The sequence below is a fragment of the Megascapheus bottae genome, chromosome 30 (assembly GCF_031878675.1).
Source record: "Megascapheus bottae isolate mThoBot1 chromosome 30, mThoBot2.hap1, whole genome shotgun sequence".
Classification (NCBI taxonomy): domain Eukaryota; kingdom Metazoa; phylum Chordata; class Mammalia; order Rodentia; family Geomyidae; genus Megascapheus; species Megascapheus bottae.
The window spans coordinates 1,164,743-1,187,238 of NC_143538.1; the positions used below are offsets into that span (position 1 = coordinate 1,164,743).

A 22,496-nucleotide genomic window follows, 5' to 3' on the forward strand; every position below is an offset into this window, starting at 1 on the left:
TAAGAACAGCCTCCTCCCACCCTGCCCTGGGTATCCGTCGCCCCCGTAAGTGCGGGGGAAGCGCGGGGCTGCGGCGGCGGGGCCGGCTTGGCGGGGCGCGGGGTCCCGGGGCCGGATTGCTGGACCCGGCCGGGGAGAGCTCACCGGCTCGTAAATGTCAGGGGGCGTGGCTTCTCCCCATTGTTTACTCCCAGCCAATTAGAGAGCGCCCACCACCTCCCAGCCAATCTCTTTTCGCCCCGCCCTCTTCCCCTCGGGTGCCCGCCCCGCCCACTAGCTCCAGGGTTTCCCCCCCCCCCCCCCCCCGCGTCCCCGCCCAGCAGTCCAGGGGCGGCTCGCGGTGACGCCGCAGGCCCCGCCCCTAGCTCGGGCTGGGGGGGGAGGGCGGTGCGTGCTGACGTCATGCGGCGTGCGGGCCCGGTGCGGAATCGCTTCTGCAACTCGGCGGGGCCGTGGAGTTAGTTAGCCGAGAGCCGAGGCCGGGCGCGCGAGCCTCGTCCTCCCGCAGCCGGGGTCGCCGCGCTTTTGCGCACATCGCGCGTCTGCATGGTGGATATTCTTTTTCATTATCCTTTTCTGGGTGCTATGGGGGATCATTCCAAGAGTAAGTCGTTCGTGCGGGCGCGCGTGCATGCTTGAGCCCTCCGAGCTGCGGTCTTCCTAACGCTTAGCGGATCCCACAAGTGGCTGCTGGGTTGACAGGATGCTGGAGAGAATTAAAAACGAACGAACCAAAAACAAAACCACAGCGCCCCGCGCGCGCGCGCCCCTCCGGGCGCCCCGCGCCCGGGGCTGGGCGCCGCTGCCCTCGGGCTGTGGATTCCGCTGCCGGTTTTGTTTTTGCGCGGAGACAATCAGGCTTGACTGGAGCATGTGGGTTTTGTGGCCGGTGGTGTCGAAGGTGGCGGGGGGAGTGGAGGTCTGCTCGACTCTCGTCCCCCCCACCCACATCTCAGCTATTGAATTCGGGCTGGGGCGCGGCGGCTGCGCTCCGACCCCGGAGGCGCCGGGGATGGAGAGGAAGCAGTCGCCCCGGGGGACGGAGATTCCGGGACTTCACCGATCTGCCTCGGTGCCGGGACGTCCAACCTCCATATTTCCTTTTTTTAAAAAAAGAAAGGAAAATAAAATTAAAAAAAAAACCCAAACCAACAAATCCGTGTCACCTTCCCACCGCCGTCGTTACACGACGATTCCCAGCCATAGTGGTTCCATGATAGCGACAGATATTTGGAAGGGGGAACACAAGGCTTGCACAAGATGGGGAGGCTTCCTTTTCCCGTCGTCATCGCACTGCTTGCCCGAAGCCAGCGGGTCCGGTCGGGTCGGGGTGGTGCAGGCCGGCCGGGGCGGTTGCGGTGCTCGGCCTCCAGGCCTGACGCGGCTCCCCGCGTCCCTTCCCCGGCAGAGAAGCCCGGGACGGCCATGTGCGTGGGCTGCGGGAGTCAGATCCACGACCAGTTCATCCTCCGCGTGTCGCCCGACCTCGAGTGGCACGCCGCCTGCCTCAAGTGCGCCGAGTGCAGCGAGTACCTGGACGAGACCTGCACGTGCTTCGTGAGAGACGGAAAGACCTACTGCAAGCGGGACTACGCCAGGTGAGGCCGCCGGGGCCGGGCCGGGGCCACGGCCGGAGATCCTGGACGACCGCCCGCCCGCGCGCTCCTGCCGGGCCAAGGGGACGCCCAGGCCTGGCCGCCCGCAGGACCGGGGTCCGTGGGAGCAGCTCGGGCAGGCGGTGGCGGGGGCCCTGGCGCTGCCGCGGGTCTCCTCATCGTCCTCCCCTCCTCCCCCGCTGCAGGCTGTTCGGTATCAAGTGTGCCAAGTGCCAGGTGGGCTTCAGCAGCAGCGACCTGGTGATGCGGGCGCGGGACAGCGTGTACCACATCGAGTGCTTCCGCTGCTCGGTGTGCAGCCGCCAGCTGCTGCCCGGAGACGAGTTCTCACTGCGGGAACACGAGCTGCTGTGCCGCGCCGACCACGGCCTCCTGCTGGAGCGCACGGCGCCCGGCAGCCCGCGAAGCCCCGGCCCACTCCCCGGCGCCCGCGGCCTGCATCTGCCAGGTAAGCTACGCGCCTCCCCGGCCTGGCCTTGCGTCCCCGGGCCTGGCCGTGCGCCCCCAGGACCTTGCCGTGCTTCCCCCGGGCCTGGCCTTGCGTCCTCCACACCTGGCTTTGCGCCCCCGGGCCTGGTCTTGCGTCCCCAGGACTTTGCCGTGCTTCCCCCAGGCCTGGCTTTGCGTTCCCGGTCAGGCCTTGCGTCCCCGGACCTGGCCGTGCATACCCTGGGGCCTAGTCGTGCGCCCCCGGGCTTGGTCGTGCATCCCCCCGGACGTGGCCTTGCCTCCCCGGGGCCTGGCCGTGCGTCCCCCGGGGCCTGGCTGTGCGTCCCCCGGGCCTGGCCGTGCCCACAGGGCTGCGATGGTGCTGAGATTGTGGTTTGTGTTTGATTCCATCCGCCAGGGTCGTCGCTTTCCGTTCTGAACCCCGGGCTGGGAGCCGGGCTGGGTGATTTTTGCCGGTGTCGGGGGGCCACAGCTGGGTGGCAGCGGGTTCGGTGGAGAACTGTGTGTTCTTCCTACCCGGAGAATGGCGCCGGGTGGAGGGCGAGGCCAGGAGCAGAAGAGCGGGGCAGCGGGGATCCTGAGCGGCTCCGGTCCAGGGAGCCTGGTGTTTGGGATTTTTTTTTTCGCCCCAGGAATATTGTGTATATAATCGTCAGAGAGGAAACCCAGGCTTGCCTCTGTGTGTGTGTAAGTGTGTAAGCGTGAAGTGCAGCCCCCAACGTGAATCCCGGCAGGCCCAGCCGTCCGCCAAAGACCCGGGGTCCTGTATTTTGAGATCCCGCTAGAGAAAGAACTTAGCCAAGCACTGATGGCGCGGGGAGGGGACGTGAGGGCCCGGAGGACCGGGCGCTCCGGCAGCCGCACCGGGGCTGGGAGTGAGAGCGGCGGGGCCGCGGGGGGCCACTGGTGACACCCCGCCCAGACCCACGCGTGTCGGCGGGGGCCGAGGCACCCCCAGCTCGGGCCGGGTTCCCCGTCGGTGTGTGGGACTGCAGGCCCCGGGGATCCTGCTTGTGTCCCTGGGAGGCGAGGCCGAGCTAGGGGCGTGGGGGCCGGGAGTGGGGGCGTCGGTGATCGCTGAGGAGGGGGGCGGTGGGGGGGACGCCGGCCGAGTCTGCCCGGGCGGGACGGGTTCCGGGCCTCGGGGGCCCGCGTCTTCCCGCTCCGGGCTCAGCCCCACGGCAGAGCCGGACCTGCAGCTCCTCCCGGAGCTCCTGCGGCGCCCCGGGACGAGGGGCGCGCGGGGGAGGCCGAGCCCGGAGCTGCCCGGATCTCAGCTCCGGGGCCGCCCGGCCTAGCAGCCGAGGCGAGAAGGGCAACACGAGCGGCTGGGCGACCGCAGATCCACGGCGGGGGGAAACGAAACGGGCCCCGCGGGAGGGCGGGCCGGCCGGGGGAGCGGGGGGCGCGGAGCCCCGCCGAGCCCCGGCCCAGCCCCGACCCCGCCCGCCCGCAGAGCCCGGGTCCGGCCGGCCGCCCGCGCTGCGCGCGCACGTGCACAAGCCGGCGGAGAAGACGACGCGCGTGCGCACCGTGCTCAACGAGAAGCAGCTGCACACGCTGCGGACCTGCTACGCCGCCAACCCGCGGCCCGACGCGCTCATGAAGGAGCAGCTGGTGGAGATGACCGGCCTGAGCCCGCGCGTCATCCGCGTCTGGTTCCAGAACAAGCGCTGCAAAGACAAGAAGAAGTCCATCCTCATGAAGCAGCTCCAGCAGCAGCAGCAGCACGGCGACAAGACGGTGAGGGCCCGGGAATCCCCCGCTCTTTTTTTGGGGGGGGGGAGGTGGTGGGTGGGTTCGGGGGGGGGACCTGAGTTTTCACGTGCCGTGCGTGTTTGAATCCAGCCTGTCGAGGTTGGCCCAGAGGAAGGCTTGCTTTGAAGAGTGAGAAGGCATTATTTATTATTATTATTATTATTATTATTATTATTATTATTATTATTATGGCGGTCCTGGGGCTTGAACTCCGGGCCTGGGCGCTGTCCCCGCGCTCTTCAGCTCCAGGCTGGCGCGCTGCCGCCGCGGTCCCCAGCCCCACTTCCCGTTCTCTGGTGGTTCCTTGGAGCGCAGAGTCTCACGGCCTCTCCTGCCCGAGCTGGCTTCGACCCCCGATTTTCTGGCTAAGGCTTTGATGCCAGCTGTTTGAGGAGTGTGTGTGTGTGTGTGTGTGTGTGCAGGTGTGGGGGTCGTGGGGTCCTTCTGGTCCCAGCAGCAGCCCCTGGAGTTGGGGACCCCGGGCGCGGTGAGGGGCTCGGGTTGGGTTTGCACACGTTTCCCTGTCCACGGATGGGGCCCGGGGCGCAGCTTCACCGCCCGCTCTGCCCCAGGCTCTCAGCCCTGAAGCAGGCTCGTGGGTGCCGAGGTGGGGGTCGCGCCCTGAGCTCGCCCCCTGGCCTCGGGGCTTGTCCCCCCCCGCAGAGTCTCCAGGGCCTGACCGGGACCCCGCTGGTGGCCGGCAGCCCCATCCGCCACGACAGCGCGGTGCAGGGCAGCGCCGTGGAGGTGCAGACCTACCAGCCGCCCTGGAAGGCGCTCAGCGAGTTCGCGCTGCAGAGCGACCTGGACCAGCCGGCTTTCCAGCAGCTGGTGAGGCCCGGGGCCCGGGCGGTGGGGGGCGGGGGAGGCCGGGCCGGGGGGAGGGGGAGGGGGCTCCCCGGCCAGGCGCGATCCCCGAACCGCAGCCACCGCGGCCCCCGGCCAGGAGCCCCGGACCCCGCCTCCCGGGCCTCACCCTAAGTCCCTTGGTCTGGAGGTCCCGGGACGGGCAGGCCTCACCCCTCCCCCCCCCCCCCCCGTCCGCCCCAGGTCTCCTTCTCCGAGTCCGGCTCCCTGGGCAACTCCTCCGGCAGCGACGTGACCTCCCTGTCCTCGCAGCTCCCGGACACCCCCAACAGTATGGTGCCCAGCCCGGTGGAGACGTGAGGCGGGGCCCCGAGCCCGTGCCAGCCCGCCGACCTCGCATGCTCCCCGCATGAGACTCTCCCACGCTCAGGCCCTGGCGGCCCCGACCACTCTCTCCTCGCCTTTGTAATTAATTAATTGTTATTTAAAGGGAAGACTGAGAGAGGGAGAGGGAGCGAGAGGGAGGGAGGGAGGAAGAAAGAGAGAGGGGGAGAGAGAGAGAGAGAGAGAGAGAGAGAGAGCGAGCGAGCGCGCGCTGAAGCGCCAGCACGCGGCCTGCGTCCACCAAGCCTGGGTGCTGAGGATTTCGATGATTATTTTATTATTTTCTTTCCAAAAGAATCAGAAGGCGGGCCAGGCGCGCGCTCGTCCTCGATACTCAGCAGGGTGGAGAGAGAAGGAGCGCGGGCCGGGCCAGACGGTCTGTGAGACTCTGATCTCCAGAGACCCGGCAAGATGATGAGGAGGATCATGATGATGATGATGATGAGGAGGAGGAGGAGGAGGAGGAGGAGAAGGAGAAGGAGGATCATGATGATGATGATGATGTTAAAACAAGCTGGAAGTGGAGCTGTGAGCGGGAAAGCCAAGGGGTGGTGCCCAGGTCCTGGCTTCCAGTCCCACAACCGCACGAGAGAGAGGGAGGGAAGGAGGGAGAGAGGGAGAGAGAGAGAGGGAGAGGGAGAGGAAGAGATCTTATGTCTGTATGCACATGCGTGCCTGGATCCACGCTGGGATCTGCCAGGGGCGCCCGCCCGCCCGCCCCGCAAGGGCAGCTCGGCCGAACACGGAGAAAAATCCGAAGGGACACTCAGCCCCGAAAGCTGGTGATGGTTGGAGGGGGAAAGAGAGAGGAGAGACTTTCCGGAGAGGTGTTTTAAGTTATCAGTCGACGGAGGATCGAGCGCGCGAGCCTTTGCCGAACAAACCCACCGCCGTAAGTTATTGTTATTTATTGTCGCGAACAGCCAGTTCGTAGTGGGACGAATATTTTGATCTTAATAAAAGAAAACCAAAAAAATCAACGTCGTCGCCGTCGCTGTCGTCGCGCGGAGTCCGGGGTCGGTGCTGGGGCCCCGCGCGGCCGGGGGCGTGGCCGGGGCGTGGCCGAGCGGGGATTGGACGACGCGCGGCCGGGGGCGTGGCTTGGGTGTGCACGCGCGAGCCCGCGCACTCGGGCGTTTCCGGGAGCGGCGCGCGCTCCCGCAGGGATCCCTCCTCCCCCTCCCCCCCCGGCGTGCGCAGCGGTGGGGGCTCGGGGTGGGGGGCGAGCTTGAGGGTCCTCGAGGGTTTTTTTTGGGGGGGGATCTCGACTTCTTTGCATCTTAACCCGCTCCCCACCTTCCTTCCAATTTCTCTCTCGACCGGGTAGCGATCGCGACGGTTCCCCCGCAGGCAGCCCAGCGCCCAGCCCCGCCGAGCCGCGTCCCGGCCCCGTCCGGGTCCCCGGGCCCGTCGTGGGCGCGCGCGCGCGGCGCGATGGTCCCCGCCGCAGGTATCAATTCCGCCGTCTAGACGGAGGCCGCGGCTGGCGGGGCGCCCTTATCTGCCTCTGGCATCACCTGCAAGCGATACCGCGAGCGAGCGCGCCCCGGCCGGCCCCGCCGCCCCGCGGCCCCGCCGCCGCGGCCCGGAGAGCCAGGCCACCAGAGCCAGTCGGCCGTGTCCTCGGTTTATTTTCTTTCCAGACCGGAGAAGGAAGGGGATGGCGGGGGGGAGAGGGGACGGGATGGCGGTGGGAAGGAGGGATGGCGGACTGGGGGTCGGAGGGACCGGGTTGGAGGCCCTGCAGGGACCCTGGATACCGCGCCCAGGTCACTTGGTGTGACATTTCAACCCCGGCGACTTGTTTTCCTGAAAACTGGTTTTTAGTGATGGCAGGAAATAACCGAGGGATACTGAATCTCCACGCACACGCGCGCACTCAGCCTCCAGGCTCGGGTTGACCCCGGACGCGGACGCTGCCCGGGCCTCCCCACTCCCCAGGCGGGGGACGGAAAACCCCGGCACCGCCGACTCCTCCCGGGGCGGCGCCGCGGGGAAACACCGCCGGGTGTGGAGAGGCCCGGGCCGGGGCTTCGTGGCTGTTTGTTTGTTTATTTTAAAGCAGCCTCTTCGCCACCCCCTCCCCCCCGCCCCAGCCTCACCCAGGGTCTGGACCCGCTGGCAGGAGGTGGGAGGACGGAGCCAGGTTTCCCCCTCTGCCTCCGGAGAGGCCAGGTGCCGCTCGCGCCCCGGGCCCCGCGGCCGCCGGGTCCCCGGGGTCGGGAGATGCGAGCCGAGATAGGCGGGCTAATGAGGACCAGCCGAGAACCCGCTCCGGCAGCCGCTCCCAGACCCCGACCCGGACCCCGAGCAGGGCCAGGCGGGGAAACTTCCACGACCTGGGAGTTGGGAACATTTTCGTTTTATTTAGGTTAATTGGTTTTCACCTATTTTACTGTATTTATTTTTTTTCAATGGGGCTTGAACTCAGGGCCTGGACACTGTCTCTTAGCTTTTTCTCTCAAGGCTATCAGTTTCAGCCACAGCTCCACGTCAGGCTTTTTTTTTTTGGTGGTAAATTGGAGATAAAAGTCTTAAGGATTTTTTTTTTTTTCCTGCCTGAGAATGGCTTCGGACTGAGATCCTCAGAACTCAGCCTCGTGAGTAGCTGGGATGACAGATGAGAGCCACCAGTGCCTGGCTACATTTAATTTTAAAAAAATATTTTTAAAAGTGTAAAGCATCTTTGTAGAAATGATTTAAACATTAAAAGATCAATTATTTAAAAGGTACTAACGAGTTTTTGAATAAAGACGTTCACAAAGCGTTCAGTCGCTCTGAACTTTTGCTTTAGACGGACATAGTTCACAAATGGAAACATCTTCTACCTAACTAAAATGATCTTTCTCCTCCTCCTCCTCCTCCTGCACAGATCAAGATCCTGACTCCTCTTTTCAATATTTATGAGTGTGTGTCATTTTGTAATATTGGGAAATTATCTGGATAAAAGTAGTTGTGTCTGGATCTCTCTGTATACTGTACGGCTGAGCCAAGCTGTTTTCTTTTTCTTTTTTTCTTCCTTCTCTCGTGGCTGTTGCTAGCCACCCAATCTAGTGCGCTGTTTTCTCTGTAAGTTTCAAGGAGAAAGGTTTAACTCTGGGACCCTGGAGAGGTGACAGGCCTGTGGTTGGCTGTATTTTAATACATATCAGTTTTAACAGGTTCCCAGGTGCTCCTTAAACCATCTCCTGTAATTCAGTAAGGATTTGCCTGCAAATTAAATTACCTTCTGACAATGACAAGTGTTGGATTTTTTTAAAAGTTCGCTGAACTTTTAATATGAGACATCTCGTCGTGTAGTAAAACAAAACAAACCCAAAAACTAAAAAAAAAAACACAACAACTTGATTCAAGAAGCCAGGGTTGTTGAATAATGATTATGTCTAGCTAGCTTCGCTTTGGAATAAGGATTCCTCGCCACCCCTTTGAAGAGTTATCGAATTTATTTATGTAGCTTTGTGAAGGTGGGGGCAGAAAGCAGAGTCCCCAGAGATGAAGTTTCTGGCTCTTAATTCCTATCGTGAAGTCGCAGGTTTCTGGGAAATCCGGAGTCCCAGTGGCGGTGTTTCTAATGGACTTGAATGTTCGATGGGTGGAGAGAGAAACGAGCCTTTCCCTTTTCAATGTGCAATGGCTTAAAGCTCTCACTGTGTCAGGGCTGCGAAAAAGGAAAAGAAGACGGGAAAGGCTGGGCTGGGCGAGCCGACGTGCGCGCTCGCGGCGCGGGGAGCGGAGCCCGGCCCGGGGCTGGGAGGAGCGGGGAATCCCGCGTTCCCCGGGGCCCAGGCAGGGCGCGGGGAGGCTTTTCAACCGGGCCCGGTGGACGGGAAAGGCAACTCTGGGGAAGCGCGGAGAGCCCCGAGCCCGGCCGGCGGGAGGCCGGGGGGCCCGGGGAGCCGAGCGCGGGACCCGACGGGCCGCTCCGCGCGCACAGCGCCGCTGCCCCCACCCGGAAATCCCGCCGGAGGGGGTGCCCGGCCGGGGTCGACGGGGGAGGGGGGCTGTGGACAGTGTGGGGTGACTGGGGTCCGGAGGGGGGCTGTGGGACAGTCTGGGGTGCGCTGAGCCCGGGGGGGTGCTGTGGGACAGTCTAGGGGTGAACTGGGCCTGGAGGGGCTGTGGGACAGTGTGGGGTGACTGGGGCCCGGGGGGGCTGTGGGACAGTTTGGGGGTGAACTGGGCCTGGAGGGGCTGTGGGACAGTGTGGGGTGACTGGGGCCCGGGGGGGGGGGCTGTGGGACAGTCTGGGGGTGTGATGAGCCGGGGGGCGGTGTGGGGGCTGTGGGACAGTCTGGGGGTGAACTGGGCCTGGAGGGGCTGTGGACAGTCTGGGGGTGAATGGGGTCCCGGGGGGACTGTGGGACAGTCTGGCGTGCGCCGAGCCCGGGGTGGGGGGCTGTGGGACAGTCTGGGGTGACTGGGCCCAGGGGGGCTGTGGACAGTCTGGGGGTGAATGGGGCCGGGGGGGGGACTATGGGACAGTCTGGGGTGCGCTGAGCCCGGGACGGGGGCTGTGGGAGAGTCTGGGGTGACTGAGGCCCGAGGGGGCTGTGGGACAGTCTGGGGTGACTGGGGCCCGGTGGGGGGGGAACTGTGGGACAGTCTGGGGGTGACTGGGGCCCGGGGGGGCTGTGCGACAGTCTGGGGTGCGCTGAGCCCAGGGGGGGGGCTGTGGGACAGTCTGGGGGTGAATGGGGTCCCGGGGGGACTGTGGGACAGTCTGGCGTGCGCCGAGCCCGGGGTGGGGGGCTGTGGGACAGTCTGGGGTGACTGGGCCCAGGGGGGCTGTGGACAGTCTGGGGGTGAATGGGGCCGGGGGGGGGGACTATGGGACAGTCTGGGGTGCGCTGAGCCCGGGACGGGGGCTGTGGGACAGTCTGGGGTGACTGAGGCCCGAGGGGGCTGTGGGACAGTCTGGGGTGACTGGGGCCCGGGGGGGGGGACTGTGGGACAGTCTGGGGGTGACTGGGGCCCGGGGGGGCTGTGCGACAGTCTGGGGTGCGCTGAGCCCAGGGGGGGGCTGTGGGACAGTCTGGGGGTGACTGGGGCCTGGGGGTGTCTGTAGGACAGTCTGGAGGTGACTGGGGTTCGGGGGTGTCTGTGGGACAGTCTGGAGGTGACTGGGGTTCGGGGGTGTCTGTGGGACAGTCTGGAGGTGACTGGGGTTCGGGGGTCTGTGGGACAGTCTGGAGGTGACTGGAGTTCGGGGGGGCTGTGGGACAGTCTGGGGGTGACGGGTCCAGAGGGGGGCTGTGGGATAGTCTGGGGGTGACTGGGGCCTGGGGGAGCTGTGGGACAGTCTTGGGGTGACTGGGGTCTGTGGGACAGTCTGGGGGTGACTGGGGCCTGGGGGGGGCTGTGGGACAGTCTGGGGGTGACTGGGCCCGAGGGGGAGGGCTGTGGGACAGTCTGGGGGTGACTGGGGCCCGGGGGGGCTGTGGGACAGTCTGGGGGTGACTGGGGCCCGGGGGGGGGGCTGTGGGACAGTCTGGGGGTGACTGGGCCCCGGGGGGGGCTGTGGGACAGTCTGGGGGTGACTGGGGCCCGGGGGGGGGCTGTGGGACAGTCTGGGGGTGACTGGGCCCCGGGGGGGGCTGTGGGACAGACTGGGGGTGACTGGGTCCGGGGGGGCTGTGGGACAGTCTGGGGGTGACTGGGCCCCGGGGGGGCTGTGGGACAGACTGGGGGTGACTGGGTCCGGGGGGGCTGTGGGACAGTCTGGGGGTGACTGGGGCCCGGGGGCTGTTCCTTTGGGCCCTACCTGCGAAGGTGGGCAGAGGCCTGAGCGGGGGCGGAGGCGTGCAGGGCGCCAGAACCCGAGCCAGGTGGCTCCCCAGGCGGCCCGGCAGGGGTTTCCAGGAGGCCAAGGACGGCGGGGTTCAGGGGTCAAGGTCACGGCGTCCGCTCCGGCCGGCAGCTGGGGCCCCCGCAGATCTGCCGCGTGGCCCCGCAGGGCCTGGGCATGCCAGGGGGAGGGGACCCCGGGGAGGAGGGGACCCCGGGACGGGGCCTCGGCAGGGAACCCGCAGCCGCAGGTTCCACTGGATTCCGGGGCCTCGCGGAGGTCGTGGCGGCCTCATCCACGGCTCAGACCGCCGCCCCCAGGTAGGAAGAGGTCTGGTCCCCGGCAGGGCCGCGGCCGGGGCCTCGGGGCCTCTCCACCGCCGCCGTCCGGAGCCCGGGCCTGGGCTGGGCGCCCCCCCCCCCGTGGAGGACGAGGGGAGCCGGGCCGCAGGAGGGCGCGCACCGCGCGGGGCCGCGGGGAGGGAGGCCGGCCCCGGCCCCAGGGTCAAGATCCAAACCTTATAAAGGAACATTTGGAGCCGGAGAAGTTTTAATTAACTTTAATTTAAAGATCCTTCAGGAGTCAGCATCAACCCTGCTTTCAAGATTGCATTGGCTTAACAGGACACAACACTGAAAACGGAATAAGTTACTTTATTACAACAAAACAGACTTGCTAAGTGTATGTGTATGTCTCATTTCACCCATATTACAAAATGTGAATTATGTATATTAGAATCATAGAAAGGAAGTTAACAAACTGCAAAAAAAAATTGTGCAGAAGTGAAATCAACTCGCAAAATTAGGAAGAGAGAAGAAGTATCTACAATCATTATAAATAGAACAAAAAATATATACCATATCTACAGTGCTGAGAGCCAAGTTCCTCCAGCAAAGGGGATGCAAATACAGAACCAGCTAAGGCTTTTATTTACTCTCTTTTTTCAAGAAAAACTGCCTCGCCTCTTCCCAGGCCTGTTGAGGAAACCTGTTTGCCAGTTCAAGGTAGTTGTGGGACACAAGGGGTTTTCCTGAAAAGAACAAATAGAATCGAGTTAAATTCTTGGAAGTTTAATTAGTGAAAACTTATTTTGGTGTCTGAGCTCAAAATGGAGTCATACACTTTAAATAAATCACCACACGTTTCATGTAAATACTGCAGTGGCTTTATCTCTAGTGATCTGTCTACAGTGTAAACAACTATACTACACATTTGAACCGCAATTCAACCTGGGCAACTAATATCTTCAGACATTAAGCTATACAGAAAACATTGTGAAAGAAAATGTTTCTGAACTCCGGAAGAAGAATGTACACAGGGAAAAATATATACAGTGCAAAGAAATAGTGAACTGTGTAGCATATATGACTTACTGAACAGATAAATCTGTGTAAATGGTATGTTTTTCTGTTCTGTGTGTGTGCGTGCGCATGCACCAGTACTGGGACTTGAACTCAGGACCTGGGTGCTGTTCTGTAGCTTTTTTGCTCAAGGCTGGTGCTTTACCACTTGAACCATACCTCTACCATCTGCAGTTTTTGGTGGTTAACTGGAGATGAGCGTCTTCTGGATTTGTCTGCCTGGGCTGGCTCCGTGGTAGCCAGGATTGCAGGCATGAGCCACTTGTGCCTGGCCTTGGTGACTCTTTCATAGTGCTGGATTCAAACTTAGGGTGTTGTACAGGCTACGGATGAGCTCCCTCCCCAAAGAGTGCCGTTCATTCACTAGGGAAGTGCATTTTTCACTCCTAGAGGTTCATGTGTGCCGTGAGCTCCAAGCCTGATGGCAATCTCCCCTGAGCACCAGGGACACGCGTGTGTCCATGGAACACACACACTGGCCATCCAGTGGGCCTATCAGGAGCTGCAGTAACATGGTGTGGGCCCGCCCCTTCCTGCAAAAGCAGGGGTCCACTGCCCTTTGCTGTTGTGTGAAGCCCGTGGCTGGGGAATGTGGAATCAGAGAAGATGAAAGGTTGTGATTCTACAGGCTCCGGCCTATCAAGCGGAGGAGGCAGTTTCTGGAATCTTCCCTGAAGACAGGGAGCGAGTGGTGGCTCTTTGTGCATGGGAGAAAAAGCAAGAAAGAAGCTTTACACATGTCCGGTGCATGTCATTCTTGTTATTCAGGAAGCTGAGATCTGAGGATCACAGCTCAAAGCCAGCCTCAGCAGGAAAAGCCCATGAAACTCTTATCTCCAATGAACTAAAACCAAACAAACAAAAAAAGTCCAGAGGTATGGCTCAAGTGGCAGAGCACCAGGCTTAAATGAAAAAGCTACGCAAGAGAGCAAAGGCAAGAGAGCTCAAGTCTCAGTATGGGCACGCACACGCACGGGCACACGCACACGCACACACACACACACATGTCTTACTGGTGATAATAGTTCAATGAAAAGTAATTACGGTAAGCTATTTTTCTAAGTATGCTCACAGATTCAAATTTCCAAGTGTTTTGTAAGAAACAGTAACAACCTCTGCTGATTTCTCTGGTGTCTTTTAGTTTCTTTTCTCAGGGCAGAGCAGAACCTGCACTCTGATTCTGGCTTAGATTGAATTTCTGGAAAGGGACCCAGCCATCTGTTTACTTTTCAGAGTTATCTGAGACAATAAAGCAGAACGTTTTTGTAATTTCCATTTTCTTCCACAAACTTCTCCAACACCTATGCACTGAGGATGCCTTTTTTGGGGGGCGGGGGGAGGGTGGCATAGCCAACATGTCGCAAGAAAGGGGTCCTTGATGGCACCTTTGAGAGCCCTTCAGGAAGTGGTACGGAGGGACTTGCTCTGAACCCCAACTAACGGCAGCAGAAGGGGAGACCTGGACGGGACTCTCGTTAATCACTGCTGCCACAGCGGCCAGACAAAGGGCGAATTGTACTCACTTACAGTCTGGGTAGCTGAGCATATCAAAGCTACAAGTGCAGCTTGGAGTTCAAGAATTTCCAGCCGGGGCCACAGGAGAGGCCTCAGCCAGCTAGTCAGATCCCCTACACTCACCTGACGTGATCCCCCCATGTAAAATAACCGTTTCATTAAAATTAGGTTTTAAAAACGTTTTGCTGTATTGGAGATCAAATCTAGGACTTATGCCTGTTAAGGAGCCACTCCCCGCCCCCCAAAATAGTTATTTTCAACAAAAAGTTGAAGTGCTGCTGGGGCTGTCATAGCTCAGTTGGAGGCTGAGATCTGAGGATCATGGTTCAAAGCCAGTCCAGGTAGGAAAGCCCGTAAGACACCTATCTCCAACTAGCCAGCAAAAAGACAGAAATGAAGCTATGGCTTAGCTAGTAGAACACCAGCCTTGAACACAAAAGCTGAGGGACAGTGCCTAGGCCCTGAGTTCAAGCCCCAGGACACACACACACACACACACACACACACACACACACACACACAAAGAAAAGTTCAAGTGCTTCACATTAAGGGGGAAATATGGGCTATTATTAATAACTTTATTTGCAATATGGATGGGGAACCAAACACATTTCTCTGAGTGGGATGGGCCAGTATGAATGACCTGTCTCCTGTAAGAACCAGGTGGCACGTGTGTCATTACTGGGCATTTTCTGCATCTTAGGAGAAGTGACATCATAGAGGTGACATGAGCCTTTCTTGTGCTGACGGGTCTTCATGGCAGAACCCCCTCCTGTACTCCCTCCTCATGCGCTCACCTGCCCCACGAACCTCGGGTCTTTTTGGTGCTGCCCTGGAAAACCCACGCAGCGCATGCGTTTCAGTTTCCATGGAGACGTACCTTTGGGCTGGGAGGTCTGGTTCTCGGGCTGGCCGGGGGTCTGCTCGGAGTCCTGTGTGGGGAGAGGAGTGGGCAGGAGGCTGTGAGCACCACGGTGGGCTGCTGCCACCACCCCCACCCAGAGCCCAGGGACCAAACAGGGGCCACTTCACTTCACGTTATAAATATTATGTTGCTCCCTTCCTTGGAAAGGAAAGCTTGATTTTATACCTAAAGAAAACTCTAAAAAGCCAAATGTACTTATCCTATTGGCAAATTTCTACTTTTTTTTTTTTCCCTTTTTGAGACAGGGTCTGATTATGTAGCCCAGGCTGGCACTGAACTTTCAAACCTGCTGCCTCACCCTCCTGAGGGCAGGAATATAGATGGGTATGTGCCACCATTAAAAAAAATATGGTCATTCCACAACTAAATGTTTTATTATTATTATTATTTTGTTAATGTATATGAACTGTACGAGAGTTTCAATGTGATATTTCCACAATATATTCCAATTAATCTCACTCCTCTATCACTCAAACATTTTCAATAGGTCTCATTGTTCTATTTTCTTGTGTGTAAGCAATCTGTTCTGACCCCCTTGTTAGCCCAGTCTGGGGCCCCCTCCCCACCCCCCAACAATCCTGTTTCTTTCTCTTTCCCCACCCCTACCCCCTATTGATAAATGGCTTTCATGATATATAAACAACTTTCTTTATATACCTGCAACCAAAGCTTCAACTCTTAATTTTACTTTTAGATGGAAAGAATGAAGTATACAATATGCAGATCTTCAGAAAATGATCATAAACCATCACCCCCTGTGCTGGTATCATTTTCCTGTGACTATTAAATATCTCAAACCACTGTATAAATTAAAATTCAGTGTATACTTATTTCAGAGTACAGCCATTTATAGAAAAGTTGATTTTTCTAGTCTAATGTGCTATTCTAAATAAGCAATAGAGGAAATTTCTGTAGTGTTTATCTTGTGTGATAAATATGATTTTTTTCAGAACAGACAAAGGGACATAATTGGTTATCAACATCAGATTAAAATAGGAAATACAGATAACCTTTGTGTTAGATTCTAATGTCATTTGTATTTTTTATTTGTTTGTTCTTTGAGTTTAGGTCATTTTGTATAGACTAGGTTGGTCTCAAACACAAGATCCTCTGGCTCTGCCCCTTATAGGGTCAAGAACCAGAAAGAAAAAGAAAGGAAGAAAAAGAAAGGAAGAAAGAAGCTTGTTACAGATGGCTTCCCTAGGCCATGGGCCTGCTTGGCTTTTTCCTCAGATGCTTTCACTACCTGATGTGCTATTTATTTTGCTTTTTTGTTGGTTTTAATCAAAGGGCCTGAGGTAGGACTTTTGGTTTTTTTTTTTAATGTTTTAGTTACTGCTAGTTTCCAGTGCCTAGAGGCATGGTACACACACATACAGACACACACAAAAAACTACCAGTACCGGTTGGATTCAAGAACAAACATTCTGCATAAAAAGATCACAGCCCCAATTCTCTATCCAGTATGTGCTATTTCGTTTACTCAGGAAGGTTCTAAGAACTCGGGACGATTCCTGGGTGGATCTGGTGGTTAGCCATGAGAGGAATATTAAGATTTGTAAGTCAATAAGACAGATTGAAAATTCATATCTGCAATCAAATCTAAAGATCTAACTTCATTTTTTTAAAAAATGGAACAAACAGAGACTCACACGTAAAAACTAAGCTGAAAAAAGAAAAGATGTAGGAATCTTCCGGCTGCGTGTGTTCGTCGATCATCTACCAGAGGACAGCTCAGAAAATAGAAGCCACTCCTTGTAGAAGGAAAAGAAGGCTCAGGGCTCAAGCCATCTTTTGGGGGCCGCCAACTAAGAAGGCAGATGGCAGTGATTCGGCGGCAGCGCCGTGGCCTTAGCTGGGCGGGGACGCACTTGGCTTCTGCGAGGGTTCGCTTTCTCTTTCACTCTGACTGTCCAGGTCGCATGTCAGAACTGGTTTTCTGCCACACCATTGGAAAGAACGTGGAATCCTTTCAGAAAACACAGCTCCACTGTGACAAAAACCTAGTTCGAAACAATCCACTTGGTTTCTCCTGGCAGTTCGGCTTAGAGTCATTTAGATGCATGAATTCTGGCCTACCTCCATACGTAAATAAGAGGCTGTATTTAAAACAACAGACTTTTGTTATAGATATCTGAGAATCAGACTTATCTGGAAATTAAAATTTGGCTAACTACACTGAAGAGTTCACTATCTCCCGCAGTTAGACAAAAACCATGAGAGACTGAACAGGAAGCAGCTTCGTAACTTCTGCTTCAATCATGGCAGCCCTCTTCCTTCCTCGAGGGCAACTGAGGAAACATCTGCCCCCGCCCCCGATCCCAGTTCTAGGAACGAATTTGTAGATTAGCCTGCGACCTCAGAAATGCATGTGGCACAGAAGGCACCTAGAAGAGGTGGCGTGGGAGGGAGGTGGGTGGCTCTTGGTGAGCTGGTACCTGAATGAAGGTGGCCAGTAAGACACAGCTCATCTCCTGCTCCAGAACGACCTTGTTCTGATGGTTGTTGTAACAGGCAGCCAGAAGCGAGGGGAAGAGCACTTTGATGAGCCGGGGGTCGCTGAAATACGGGAAAGGAAGCTGGCACAGCTTCTGTAGCACCGTGGGGTGGCGGCCCGACTGTACAATTACCTGTGAGGGGATGGGGGAGAGAAAGAGAAGGAGGAGGAGGAGGAGGAGGAGCAAAGTCAGCTGCTAAAGGCTCCTGCTTGCCCCAGCAGAGCTACCAAAAATAGACTGGAGGAATAAAAACAGGAAAGTCTGCTGGCGACCTGCTAGAGCTTAAGTGATATTTGAAAAAGAGCAGGAAAAAAAAAATCTCATTTCCCAACTTAAGGAAAAGATGTACCGGGCATTCTGTAGTCGTGGAAGATGATTATAGCCAGGCACCGTAGTTCACAACTATAATCCTAGCTCTTCAGGAGGCTGAAGCGGGAGGATCACGGTTTGAAGGCAGCCAGAATAGCAAAGTGTGTGAGAGTCTTCTTTCCAATTAAAGCCAGAAGTGAAGATGTGGTTTAAATGGTAGAGCAACAGCCTTGAGTGAAAAAGTTAAAGGACAGGGCAATGAGCCTTGAGAGTTCAAGTCCCAGTAAAGGAATGGGGGGGGGGGGAGAGAGACAGAGAGAGAGAGAGAGACAGAGAGAGAGACAGAGAGAGACAGAGAGAGAGAGAGAGAGAGAGAGAGAGAGAGACAGAGACAGAGACAGAGACAGAGAGACAGAGGGAGAGGGAGTCCAGAGTGGAAGGATCAGCTTCCAAGGAGGAAGGATGCAAAACAGGATGCAGTCTGCTTTCTCCAAGCCCTCTCCAAGCTGGGCTTGGTGGCCCGGCTCCTCACAGCCTGAGAAAGTCGGACTGTCTCTGGGCTGGCCCCGCCCATTGCAGTCTAACCTAGCCTGCCTGTGTGCACCAGATGGATTCCGTGTGGGGGCAGGCCCAGGAGGAGCTGGGGATCCCTCCCCTGGAGGGGGGAATCAGCCTAGCAGGCTCAGAAACCTCTCTGTCCAACCCACACTGCTTATCTGGGCTTCCATCAGTGCCCTTGACTCTGAAAGGGGAACTGTTTAGATAAACGAGACCCGTGGTCTCGAAGCAGTCTAGGTTTACAACTGTGTACATTTTCCGAAATCGAGCAATGCAGTGAATGGGCTGGCCTCCCTGAGAAACTAAGAAATGCCACAGTCAGATCTGTTTCAAGTAACGTTTGATTAGACAGTTCTAATAGGAAAGAGCTGGGTGACTCAAGGCCTGATTCCTGAGACAGGAAGAAGCTCTGGAGAAGCTTAGCAACACTGTAAAACCCTGGGTCACCACTGTAAATTGTACTCTGAGAAACCCAATTTTACAGGTACACAGCCAGACACGACTGCTTTCAAATTAAAACCAGAGGATGGAAGGAACGGGTAGAGGCAGAAGAAACATAAATTATAGGGATTTACAAGTGTTCAAAGTACTTTTAACAATACTTTAAGAACACATTCTCAGATGATAATGCAGTTGGGTTTAAGGACAAAACCAACAAGGTAATAGTTCACATATTTTCGTTCCATAGCTAAAATGACATCAAAAAACCTTCCGAGATGGGTGCGAGGGTCTTGTTAATACCTCCAAATCCACATGGAATTTTAAAGACTGGCATTGGTTGACCATTCCGTAAAAGGGTACATTGCTAGTGGCTGAGAAAAATACCCCCTTAGGGTTGATTGTATTGATAAACCATTTACTTAAATCTGAGTTTTAAATATTAGCTGAATATTCTGTAACACCGCCAAATGCTCACTTTAGAATTTATAACTATGCCCTTATTAGAGCTTCCTCCTTAGCCTGTGCACTTTCCACAAACATTAAGAATAAGTTTTTCTTTGAACCCCCTTCGTTGTTAAAATGCTATTATCGGCCACCTGCCAACTGTTCCCACCTATAACTCTAGCTCCTCAAGAGGCTGAGATCTGAGGATCGTGATATAAAGCCAGCCGGGGTAGAAATGTCTGTGAGACTCTTGTCTCCTCTTAACCAGCAGAAAGCTGGCAATGGAAGTGTGGCTCAAAAGGTAGAATGCCAGCCTTGGGCGAAAAAGCCAAATAAGAGTGCAAGGCTCAGAGTTCAAGCCCCAGTACCAGCACTCACACACATAAATTGTTAATACTGAGGGATTTACCTTACTGAGAAGATATTAAACTGGCCAGTGGCTTGGTACCATGTTTTGTTCAAAGTTTCGATTCCTTCTTGCCAACGAATAAAAACATGCTAAGTTGAACAGCTTCCCCAGGGCTCCAGGCACCCAAAAACTTCGTTAGTGATCTACTGCCTGGATCAGATGAGGTGTGTGTGTGTGCACGCCAGTACTGGGGCCTTGAACTTAGGGCCTGGGCACTGTCCCTTAGCTTTTTCACTCAAGGCTAGCATTCTACCACTTGAGCTACAGCTCCACCTCTGGACTTTTCTGGGTAGTTAATTGGTGATAAGAGTCTCACAGATTTTGCTGCCCTGGCTGGCTGATCTCAGCCTCCTGAGAAGCTGGGCTGATAGGTGTGAGCCCCTGGTAAGCGGGTGACTTTAGAGAGCCCACCAGGTGTGTGGGGAGATGAGCTGCCACAGGCTGGACTCTGATGCCCAAGGCTGCACACACCTGGGTGGAGCTGCCAGGGCCAGGGTGGGGCTTAGTTGACTTAGTCTGTCTATTCCTACGGAGGCCACAGAGGGCCCACCACCTCTGGGGCTGCTTTTAAGCCCATACAATCAGTAGGAAGTCACCAGAGTAATAAAATCGTGGAGCAGGAAAGCCTGGCTGGAGAAATGAAACATGTGTAGCAGATCATGGCAAACTGAACACACAGTAACCATCTGTTTTCCTCATGGGCCTCGAGGGAGGTCGCCCCTGCTCATCCCCAGTGCCTGGCCAGGCCACCAGTGACACCAAGTGGCCATCAACTTTTCTGGTCACTGGCATCAGTCATAGCCAGCAGGCAGGGAGTGCTTTGGCCTCAGTAAGGAGAAGAAACTGTTCTCCTGCCAATGTCCAGTAGGGCACAGGAAGATGAAGGAAATTTAAAGCCATCTCCAGATTCCAAGAAGCTGCATGTGCCCCAGGCCTGAGTTGTTTCAAACCAGGAGCTAATCAAAGAGCTCGGCAACCTGAGGACAAGGAAGAACATAACCAAAAATGTTGGTTCTGGCCAGGCGCCTGTGGCTCACACCTGCCGGCCTAGCTACTCAGGAGGCTGAGGTCTGAGGATCTCAATTCAACGCCAGCCAGGGCAGGGAGTCCATGAGACTCTAATCTGCAACATACCAGCAAAAATCTGCAAGTGGACCTGTGGCTCCAGTAGTAGAGTGCCAGCCTTGAGTGAAAAACAAGTTAGAGGACAAGGCCCTGAGTTCAAGCCCCAGTACCAACACAGCTCTCCCAGGATGTTTTCGTTTCTGCTGTGAGTGACACAGCCTCCTCTTTGGGTCTTCCAAGCAGAGGCTAGAGGCACAATCCCACAGCCCCAAGAGCTACATCTTTTTCTGCAATATACTGTGAACCCAGCACTTTTGCGGGAGTGGGTGAGGCCAAACCTTATACTCTGAATTAAATCCTGACTTATATGCAGTACCTTTTGGGCTGGCTGTTGATTCAGGACAAAGCACAGCTCTGGTTCACTCTTCCACTCTCCCAGCCATGCTTCATTAAAAAGGATCCATGACACTAAGCAGGTTTACTGCAGAGGCTCCTGGCCTTTTTTTGGACCTGGGTCTCTCAGTGGCCATGAGGCCAAAGCCCCAAGTACTGGAGTGCTGGTCTTAAGTAGTTACGGGTTCTTGATCTGGCTTGGCACAGGACATGCTGTGGTCACTGAGTCTTTTTTTTTTTTTTTTTGCCAGTCCTAAGGCTTGAACTCAGGGCCTGGGCACTGTCCTTGGACATTTTTTGCTCAAGGCTAGTACCCTGCCACTTGAGCCACAGCTCCACAGCTCCACTTCTGCCTTTGCTATGGTTCATTGGAGATGAGACTCTTAGCGCATGGACTTTCCTGCCTAGGCTGGCTTTAAACCGTGATCCTCAGATCTCAGCCCCCTGAGCAGCAAGGGTGATGGCTGCCTTCAAGATTCAAGGAGGCAGTGTCTGTGGCCACAAAGTGTGGGACTAGCGAGTGTTTCCATCCTCCTACTCCATCTTTACCTCTTCATAGCAGGCAGGCTGGCAGAGGCAGGCCTTGCTCTCAAACCAGGTGTCATCAGTCAACTTCCACTATCTGAGAAGCCATGGCTCAGGTCTGTCCCTGGCCCTGCCTTGCAGGACAGAGCTATGCCAGCAGTGCCCACAGAACGGGGATGCCAGCCAGGACCTTACGGTGGCAAAGTAGGAAATGTGTTCTGACGGTTATGAAGAGAAATCCCAGTGCAAGCATGATCAGGAAGCCCAGGTCAGTGGCTGGGGGGCACAGCGGCCTGAGTGCCCCATTTATCCACACAGGAGCGGGATAGGGCGGCCCAGGCTCAAGGGCAGCTGGACTGGAGTGAGATGCAGTTCGAGCATCCCTCCGTAACCACACAAGCCCTCCCAGAATGCCCTGGGTGCTCCCTCTCTTTCCAGCTTGACACCCTGGCAGCCCTCTCCCATCCCAGTTCAGAGGCAGACTCTGTATCCTCTATTTCTCTGCAGGAGGGCAAGGCTCAGAGGAGGCCCTCTGACTTATTAGGACAAACAAAGCAAAGTGACAGAGGCCTCTTGTTAATCAATTAATTAGTGCCTGTGGGAGAATTCTGCTCTGTCTTTCTCCTGAAGCACAGGCTCTGCTTCGACAGTCCTAGTGGAGCTACAGCCTGTTGCCCAAGGCCTGTGTGCTCATCCCCAAAGAGCAGATGCTGGCTGTGCGCTCGGGCCTGTCAGCCCCGTTACTCAGGAGGCTGAGATCTGGCAATCAAGGTAGGAAAATCCATGAGGCTCTTATCTCCCAGTGAACCACCAACAAGCCAAGAAGTGGAGTCATGGCTCAAGTAGTAAAGTGCTAGCTTTGACCACAAAAGCTCAGAGACAGTGCCCAGGCGTGGAGTTCAAGCATGCATACACACACACACACACACACACACACACACACACACACACACACACACACGAACTGATTCTGTGATGGTGATAAAGTGCTAACCTAGCAGGCACAAGGCCTGGAGTTTAAGCCTTATCACCAATGCCACCACCACATCCAGCACTCAGGAGGCTGAGACAGAAGGGCCACAAGGTTGACACCAGCTGGGTGCACCCAGAAATCCTCCTGCCCCTCCTCCCCCACCCCAAAGGAATGGATTTTCGGATAAGTTATCTCCTTTTCTAAAAGGAAGCTGGGACTGGAAACTCCAGGGAGGGCCGGGCCTGGTGAGGAGGAAAGGTCTGGAAAAGTTTTCCCTCTT

At 56.6% G+C, this 22,496-nt stretch overlaps 2 protein-coding genes across 2 annotated transcripts in view; one reads left to right on the forward strand and one right to left on the reverse strand.

The window, feature by feature from the left end:
• The first annotated feature begins 546 nt into the window (after window positions 1–546).
• Isl2 (ISL LIM homeobox 2) lies at window positions 547–4,991 on the forward strand. Its single transcript, XM_090321563.1, has 6 exons — window positions 547–604; window positions 1,409–1,598; window positions 1,802–2,064; window positions 3,523–3,809; window positions 4,488–4,655; window positions 4,875–4,991. Exons 1-6 carry the CDS (start codon window positions 547–549, stop codon window positions 4,989–4,991), a joined length of 1,083 nt encoding a protein of 360 aa, XP_090177689.1.
• A 6,353-nt stretch (window positions 4,992–11,344) lies between these two features.
• The window catches only part of Scaper (S-phase cyclin A associated protein in the ER), a 172,201-nt gene continuing 161,049 nt past the window's right edge, over window positions 11,345–22,496 (reverse strand). Inside the window, exons 30-32 of the mRNA XM_090321658.1 lie at window positions 17,040–17,231; window positions 14,557–14,608; window positions 11,345–11,830 (exon numbers count right to left, since the gene is read on the reverse strand). Coding sequence (XP_090177784.1) covers window positions 11,727–11,830; window positions 14,557–14,608; window positions 17,040–17,231 — 348 coding nt within the window. The 3' untranslated portion in view covers window positions 11,345–11,726. The remainder of the gene's footprint in view (window positions 11,831–14,556; window positions 14,609–17,039; window positions 17,232–22,496) is intronic.